Raw genomic sequence first — 9,348 nt, forward strand, 5'->3', positions numbered from 1 at the left:
AATCTTTGGTCAGCCCTCACTTCACATTTATAAATACAAAATATTTATGTCATGCCTTACCTACCCGTGTGTCAGGAACCAGTAAGTCAGAAAAATAAAAAATGAGCTGCACAAATGTAGGCTATAGAGATTCATAATTATCTTACATCAAGTCAATACTTATGTACAGATTTTATCCTACAAGAAAATACACACATTTGCCAGAAGCAAGTCTGACATTTTAGCAAGTGTACATTTTAGATTTCTACCATAAGTACTCAATACATATGTGTATATATGTAAACGTGTATATATGTGTATAGGCACACTATATATGAGTGCTTGTGTAAACATAGAGACAAACATACATATGCACGTAAACACACACTTCTGGCCTTTAAGGAGCTACATAACTATCAAACGTAGCTATATGGTCTTCTTAAGAGCAGAGATGGCCAAGGCTTTATTTCCTTGAAGACATCAATTCATTCAAGACTGAAAACAGTTATCAGTATTTCAAAAATAGGCAGAAAATCTGTTATCATCACTATGAAAACAGACTTTGCTCTCTGAACCATGGATCCCAAAACTGAGGAATACTGCCAAACAATACCAGTTAGACACCTGTCTACCTTACTTGCTAAGAATCAGAGGGCACCTACCAAATGTGTGCTGCTATACAATTTTTTTTTTAAATATTAGAACTTGAGAAATAAAGTTCAATAACACTCAATGAACAGATTAATAGTTTTATAAATAAAACTGAGAATAGACTGTCTCAATTTTATACCAGTATTTTTTTTAAAAGGGAAAGAAGACAAGGCACCTTTTCATCTCACATTTAATTATCAAAAAAATTCTTTAAAATATTTAGAACTCCAATGTTTATGACAGTATAACAAATTATAGTTTACCTGAAGAGGAGCTCTCACTTTAAAGTTTTTAACCATGATTTTCAGGAAGCTATTTCAAGTAGCACATAAACTTGTATATAGGTCTGACTACCTACTTACACCTTCAGTGTTTAGGGACAAAACTCCTACCCCAACTTCAAGCTCTCTCTCACTATCTCTACCATCCTTTGCTTGCTGTTTCTTCCTCCATGATGGCAAAACACTGATCTGATAGAGGAGTACTCAGAAAGTGCAATATTCCACTGTGCCCTTTAATTTCTCCTGTAAACCAAAATATAAAGGATTGAAGGAAGGAAAGAAGGGAAGAAGGGAAAAGAACCCATTATTTTTTAACCACTAAAATTTGACAAATATCTGTGATAGAAAAAAGAGAAATTTGTCTATTTTGAAATTATTTTAATTTACAAATAGAAAACATCTTGGAAGAAAAAAATGAAAGAAAAACACAAAACATATAGGCAAATTTTTAGTCCATGAGCGTCTCAAATCCTCACTTGTTCACCAATCCCCAAGATGAAAAACACTTTTCTAAAAAGGTATTCAGCCACCACTGTAAAAGAAAAAAAGATGGTCAATTTTGAGTGTACGTAAGATTTTAATAAGAAGAAAAATTTGAAATGCAATATGCTGTAATTTTACAGAACCAAAAGCAGTTATTTGAGAACCACGCCTACGTTACTCCAAAATAGCACAAAAGGGAAGAAACTGAACTTTAAAATCTTGGAACTGAAAAGGTCCTTACAGAGGACGTGGCTGCTGGAACAGGCTTAATCTGTTAAACCTCAGAATCCTCATTTGGAAAACATGCTTAACAGTCTAGCATAAAATCTTTCTCAACAAGACGAAAAATATGAATTACATAACAGGGCGGTTAGTTAAGAACTTTTTCAATTTGATGTACAATCAGCCATTTGAAAATCAAGAGTGCAGAGTAGTATGCTGGTTCTCAACCACTATATCTTCCCATAATCACTCAAAAACCTGGATTAATAATGAACATAAGAATCACCTTTTCTACAGAAGACCTTCCAAGTTTCAAAAGCATAAACATTAAAACTGTATACTGAGATATACATTTTAAAACTGTGATGTTAAAGAAAGAGAATAATTCCAGTACTAGATGGAAGTTATACTCCTAAAAGAAACACTCCTGCATCTATACTTTAACGTGAAGTGCGTTAAGTGCTTATATCATTAAACCGTATTGCTGCAGCTAAAATACCCACAACTATAAAACTCCTTTAAATTATAACCCTGTGGATATTAATTTTGACTGCTGTAATTGTATAGAAGAAAAAATTTCATCATAAGGAAAAACATGTGATAATTCAGCCTAGTGAAAGAGAAGCTTGTGTTTATACTTCACTTGCTACCGCCTCAAAATGATTTAAACAGTGATTTATGCTCTTTCAAGTAGGAAAAAAAGATTTCTTTTAGTTTTACAGCTGTCATGGCGTATCATGAAGAAACTTAAAGTTTTCTGATAGCTTTTCTCACAAAATGTTTTATTTGGCCCTCATTTTAATGTAAAAACTATCTAGAGATATATTTTTTTAACTCTTTAAACACTGAAAACAATTGTGTTACTAGAAGAGAAGTTTTCTAAGCAACTAGCTTCCAAAAGGTCATAGTTCAACAATCTCTGACTAGCAAGGTTGGCAAAAGATATATTGTGCCTGTTGCAGAAATAAGAATTAAGAGAAAGCAAATTTTTTTTTAATTTTCTTTTTTTATTAGTTGGTCAGAGTTTGAATGCAAGCCAAGGTTTCTAAGAGGAAAAAAAAAGCAAAGAGCAAGCATAAAAGTAAGGACATATTGTTTTTCTTCTCTGACTTGCTATCTGTAAGTTTCCCTGTGCCCTTCATTCTGGCAAAAATTAAAATTCATCTCAGTCAGGAAACACACACAGCATAGCACCTGTATAGTCTAGTGAGACCAAGGCAAAAGACCACTGATAACGTGCATTTTCCGTGTAAAAGACAACTATATTCAATGGATTTTTTATACTAAATAATGATAATTAATCCTTGGATCTAAGCACACTAGTACCACATGCTGATTAATTATCCAGTGACAAATAATATTTACATTTACTGGACAGAATCAACCTAACAGAAATAGCCTTGGCCGGTGAATAAATGGATCCTTTTTTCTCAACAATTCAAATTATTACTGAATGTTTGTTAACTCCCTTGCCTTTTTTTTTTTTTAACATCTTTATTGGAGTATAATTGCTTTACAATGGTGTGTTAGTTTCCGCTTTATAGCAAAATGAATCAGTTATACATATACATATGTCCCCATATCCCCTCCCTCTTGCATCTCCCTCCCTCCCACCCTCCCTATCCCACCCATCCAGGTGGTCACAAAGCACCAAGGTGATCTCCCTAAAATAGATAGCTAGTGGGAAGGGAGAAAACAAATCTTTAACACTTGTTTCAAAGACCTGTTGGGAACAACTGGACTAATGAATCTCAATCCCGAAAGGGTGTGCTAAGGGTGTCCTAAAAGGTACTTTAGGTCACAACTCAGATAATGAAATAAAAGATGTCTGAACACAAAACTAGGATAAATAACAATGATGAACAGATTAAAAATGCAAAAGTCTTCCATCACGGAATCTAGCAAAATGGAATTTAACAAGGGGTAATGTTCCATTCTTAGGCTAAAAACAAACCACACCAACTATGTAAACCCAGGATAAAGGAAGTTTATTGTAGCCATTATCTGTGAGAAACTGAAGATTTTAGCCTTTAGCAAGAAGACATCCACAGTAAGCACTGGATTCTAAACACTGGATTTTAAGAGGGCTTAACGAAATGCAAACTGGAGCCTGAAGTGAGGCGCCTGATTCAGGATGAGTAGTGGTCTGAAACTGAGCCGGAATGAGAGATGGCCTATACAATGGTTAAGAACACAGGCTCCCAAGCCTGGGTTTCACATGCTGCTTTACCACTTATAGGCATGCGACGTACTTCCTTACTCTCCATGCCTCAGTTTCTTCATCTATAAAATGGAAATAATAATACTGCTACCTCACACAATTGTCATGAGGGTTAAAAGAGTCAGCTCACAGTAAGCTGTGTGTCCTCGGCACACAGCAAGTGCTCAATAAATGTTAGCAATTATTATTACCATCATAATCCTTAGAAAAAGGCTAAGAACCTGCCGTTGTTCACTTAATTCAACACGTACTCAAGTGTCTTCAATGTGTACAAGAATACACTGGACTAGGTTCTGTAGTGTATACACACACACAAACTACAGAATGAATATATATATATATATATATATATATATATATATATATATACAGTTACGTATTAATATTACCTTACCAATTAATTAAACTTCATAACAATTTCAAGAAATAACTGTCAGTTATACCTGTCTGACAATGGACTAGGGAGCAGGAGAGCAGAAGCACTGAGCTTATGTCACAGACTCCACCCTACCTCCTCTGTTTACTGACTAGGTAGGGGCTGTAGCCCAGAGACACTGAGCTCAGGTTTCCTAATTCTACTTCAGGATTCGCTCCGTGATTCCACTATTCCAGAAATGGCATTCCTCACTAGGCATATAATAGAGATTTCTGAACTGATGGAGGAGGTTTGAGAGACTTGGTCCTTTCCAGGTCTAACTTTCTGTGATCCTAAAATACCCCTTTGTGGCATGTCTGCATAATAGCTATGAAAACCTACTTAAGAAAGCCACCTGACAATACTCATCCAGTCTCGTCATTTAAAAGACAACTTCCACCAGCATCCATAATAAAATATCTAGTACTTAAAGAGACTTATAGTTTACAAAGCATCCCCACCCCATAAAGTAAGTCTAAAAGGCTTCTCTCATGATTATCTCACTGGCAGGTAAGGTTCAGAGATTAGGTGAATACAAAATCACAGAGCAAATAAGTACTGCAACTCATACTAACTCTTTACACCAAACAAAATGGCCTAAAATGACTGCTCTAATTGCACACTGCCATAAGGTGTTCCCAACAACTTGTAATGAATCTTGTAATGAATCTAAAAAGCAAAAGCATTTAGAATAGAATAAAGTAATCCCAGTGTTCCTCTGTCTTTTCTCCTCCTAATATACCTAAAAGTATATTAGTATCAATGGCTCATTACAATAACCACAACTTCCATTTAGGTTCTTACCCAAATTATTTTTTAGGGTTTTACATGACCTAAGTCATTAATCTTTCCATAGCCCTAGTTAAGAACTATTATCCTTATTGAATAAACTGGGCACAGAGGAGCTAAGCAAGCTGTCCAAGGTCATGACAACTATTAAGTAACAAGAAAGAGAATCTAAACCTAAGCAACCTGGTCCAGAGTCTGAACTCTATCGCTGTAGTGATTTTCAGATGGGGAGCATTTTCTCCGCACCTTAAAATTCTTGTGGACAAGTTAATATATTGCAGAAAGAGGACTTGGATTTGAATATTGGTCCTGTCACTGAATACTTGTTTTGTCTCATACTGAGTGCCTTTAACTCACTTCCTTGATCCTTTAAAATTTTACTTATTAAAAAATTAGTGCCTATCTCACAGAGTAGCTATAAAAATTATACAAGATTTAAAGTCACTTTGAATTATCTGGTACTCAGTAAACAGCAGCAGACTGTACCAACATTAAAAAGTCAAGAAACATATCTGTGTATTAACGAAATAGCAGGCTGTTAACTCAAATGGTTTGCATTTTCATTCTATCCTAGATATTGTCTATTTCATAAAGTTTACTTACACAATGATGTTATTAATAGGAATATGGATCAATTTCACAAAAAAGCCAATGAATCCCATTATAGCAAATCCTATTGCAGTTGCCATGGCAATCTTCTGGAATTCTGGATTTAAAAACACAAAATTTACATTATTTTTTGCATTGTCACTGCAAGTATAGGGGGAAAAAATTTAGCACTGACATAAACTTACTGATGTACATTTCTCCTGATAGTAAGTACATAATTCTACATAAAACATGACAGTATTAATAGTAAATAAGGTATTTGACAGATTTTTTAACTTTCATATTTTATTGATATTTAATGATATATAAAAATAAACTGCATGTTCAGGCTAGTGATTCCATCAACCAACAGTGACATATTTATCTTCCTAGCAAATGACCAGAATACCAAAAAGAAATGAAACATGGACAGAATACACAGTATCTGTCTTAAAAACTTTGTAACATTGCTAAAAGTATTAATTATAAAAGCACAGAACATAACTTTTTATAAATAATAGGTCAACTGTCTTTGATATTATAATGAAGCCAAAAATAAGGCTTGAAAAACCGAACTGGGTTGAGCACAATTTTATGTAAAGGTCCCAGACCCTGGTAATATTTCCATTTAATGTTATTTCCTTGGGGAAGCTCTCCCTGACCTCCTGACTTGGTCAGTCCTCCTATTACATGCTATCAAATATTCCTCTATTTACCTTCCATAATACTTACCATAGCAGTAATTAAAAATTGTAATTGTCATTATTTATGACTATTTTCTCTCAAAGAATCTAAGGTCCATAAAAGCAAGGACTGCTCCCTATTGTACATTTTTATATATTATGCTATATATGTATTATAATGCATCATATTATAGTCTCTATTATATTCCCACCTCCTAACTCAGGCAGCAGTCAATAAATGAACAGAAGCAAATTGTGGTACACCTTTTAACACATGAATTGTGATAAATAAGAAGTTAAACTTCCTAGGTTGGCACCAACTATGCTGTTGATTTCACGTTAAGGCCTTTTTTGCTTGGGGGAGGCTTGGGGAGGGAGTGGCACCACAGGAAGAGCTCCAAAAGATTTTCCAGAGTAGAAATGTGAAAGATACTAAAAACTCTCAAGTCATTAAATACGACTAAGGCAAAAGCAACATGGAAAATAAGACTGTAACAAATAACCTTATACGCTGTGAAAATACACATAAGAGAAAAATTTATGAGGTGTGTAAAAAGTATACAAAATTTAGAAAAAATAACAATGTTAAAAAGGAATAAAGCAAAATAAATCAATAAAAATGTTGATGAAAGAATTGCAACAATTATTAAACAGGAAGACATTAATCAAATAAAGGGCTTAGAGAATGCAAAGATTTAATTTTTTTCTCTCATTTCAAAGCTATTTATTACCTTTTCTATCCGGTTTGGTGCATCTTTTAACCAGCCGAATTGAGTCCTTCACAAACTGCCGACTTGGCTCAACGAACTGCATTACCTGATCCATGATGCCTATTTAAAAAACAAAAAAGATACTCACTGATGTTATTTATTATAGAGCAAGGACTTGTTGAGTTATATCAAAATGTGAATGAGACCAGCCTGATATGGGTGGGTCGGTATCATCTCACAAAAAAAAAAAAAAAAAACAGACTCCAAGAGTAAATTGACATTATTTTTTGCAATCTCCAGCCAATCATCAAAACAAAGGCAATAAGATAACCGCAGGTTTTCCCGTGTTCTTATCACTGACAAAGAATGCAAGCTCTTAATATAAAAGGGCTCTCACTACGAAAAGTCTAATAAGCACTTGACAACAGATCCGCTCCTCACCCACCCTGCAGTCCCCCGCTGCTCCTGCTGAGGAATCAACAGGGTTGGGCCCCAACAAATATTTGCTATATTTTATTTTAAACTCCCCAGACCCCAGTGTCCCGTGCAGTGAATGCTAACTGTGATGCTTCAAGGGCCTAGAGTAGAGGTAAATGTGGACTTCCATCTGACTGTTCCAAACCACGGCCACACAACATTTTAAGAAAAGAGTTTCTCTGCATGGGGCAGATCATCTGTACAATTTTCAAAACCACAACAACGGGCTAAACCAAGACCCAGACTCTCAGAAGCTATCCGCTGAAGTCTGAACCTTTAGGTCTGGACACACCTTTTAAGGAAAAGGGCTATATGTATGTTACCGATGGGCTCTCTTGTGGAACCCGTCACACAGTAGAAATGTCATCCAACCTTGGCTCTGACAGTCACTGGTACAACAGCCAATGAAGCCGATTCGCTACTTGGACTTCACTGTATTTCAGGTGCTTACAACCGTGGCCAGGCACCCAGATACTCGATAAGCTTTTGTTGAGCTAATGCCACCCGTAAGAGGTGGTGGTTCAAATCCCTTTCTATGAAATGCAGCCTCTCTAAGCCCCGGGTTCCTCACCCAGGAACACTGAAAGGACGTCCGGAATTCTATAAACGTCCCGGGCCAGGTGTGCTGGGCCCCTGCAACACACAGGTAGTAACGCCTGTTTCCTTAGTCTTGCACTTAACTCTGTTCTGCAAATCCACTGAGCCTAAACTTTACAGATGTCGTGATAAATGCGAAGGGTCCTTTCAGGAAAAAAAAAAAAAATACACAAAAAAACCCGTGCAACACCCGAAACACTGCACTGAACGTCAGGAGAGGGGATCCAATAACCCACTATGGCCTCCTGATCCAGACTCTAGATCAACCCTTTCACCCTCACAGCACAGGGAGGAGCTCCCCGAGACACGCTCCACACACACGGCCCCAAAGCCAACACCGAAGAGACTCTCCGTGACCACAGCACCGAGACGGCGGAAGTGTTCCCAGCAAGGTGGCCGAGCCCGCGCGGCCGCAAAGCCGACCCCGAAGGCCAGAGGCCCTGGAAGCCCTTCTCCATCGGGTACGCGGGCCGCGGCCCCGGGTCTGCTTCCCCCGACGCCGTGCGGGCAGCCGGCGGACGGCCGGCGGACTCGCCCACGTCCGCCACCTCCGCGAGTGACCAAACGGTAGCCCGGAGCCCCCGCCAGACGCAGCCTCACCTGCCCGCCGTCCGCTGGCCAAGTCCAAGACACGTAGCACAACAGCCGACACACAAAGGCCGACCGGAACCGGAAACCGCCTACTGCCCGCCCACCCCTCCGTTCATTGGTCCTTCGGGAAGACGTCGGCGCGCAGGCGCAGTCCGACGTGCGTCTCGGCCCCGCTTCCGGAACGGGCTCGCGGAGTGCGAGTCTATGGCGTCGGCGGCGGCTTGGGTAGTTCCGTGGAGAGCGTGGGGAGTGGCGTGGGCCCCTGCGCGGCGTGGGCGGGGCGTGCTCCCCGCCGCGCTCCTCACCCGAGCTCCCTAGCTGGGTCAACTCTGCTGGACCGGTCCGGACGACAGGCTCTGATAGGCTTCGTCTTGGGCGGTGACCTCTTGACTGCCCGTCCCTTTGTACGTATTTAATTGTAGTCGTCAACAATGAACCTTATAAGCAACATGGTGTTTTGTGACCGACCTCCCTCGAAACGGTCTCCCACCCGCAAAACCTGGCCTTCCTCTGTGTCCATCTTTGGAATTCCCCAGGAATTGAGGCCATGATCTGGGTTTGCCGTGGGGACATGGTACAGGGTATACGTGTTATCCGACTATGGGTTTTGCTGAGACTATTATGAACCCAGACATTTGGTGCTAAATGGTGCTGTGATGTT

At 38.8% G+C, this 9,348-nt stretch overlaps 1 protein-coding gene across 1 annotated transcript; it reads right to left on the bottom strand.

Moving 5' to 3' along the window:
- Positions 1 to 1,248: 1,248 nt before the first annotated feature.
- SEC61G (SEC61 translocon subunit gamma) lies at positions 1,249 to 8,850 on the bottom strand. Its single transcript, XM_004328429.4, has 4 exons — positions 8,697 to 8,850; positions 7,044 to 7,142; positions 5,645 to 5,747; positions 1,249 to 1,443 (listed from the first exon to the last, which is right to left on the bottom strand). The coding sequence occupies exons 2-4, from the start codon at positions 7,135 to 7,137 to the stop codon at positions 1,434 to 1,436; spliced, it is 207 nt and encodes a 68-aa protein (XP_004328477.1). The 5' UTR covers positions 7,138 to 7,142; positions 8,697 to 8,850; the 3' UTR covers positions 1,249 to 1,433.
- Positions 8,851 to 9,348: the final 498 nt, after the last annotated feature.

The sequence above is a fragment of the Tursiops truncatus genome, chromosome 9 (assembly GCF_011762595.2).
Source record: "Tursiops truncatus isolate mTurTru1 chromosome 9, mTurTru1.mat.Y, whole genome shotgun sequence".
In the NCBI taxonomy this organism is placed as follows: Eukaryota; Metazoa; Chordata; class Mammalia; order Artiodactyla; family Delphinidae; genus Tursiops; species Tursiops truncatus.

Excerpts from the sequence above, each read along its gene's own strand:
- SEC61G (XM_004328429.4), bottom strand. The coding sequence starts at position 7,137 with ATGGATCAGGTAATGCAGTTCGTTGAGCCAAGTCGGCAGTTTGTGAAG. Across the intron at positions 5,748-7,043 it reads CACCAAACCGGATAGAAAAG|AATTCCAGAAGATTGCCATG; the intron begins GTAATAAATAGC and ends TTTTAAATCCAG.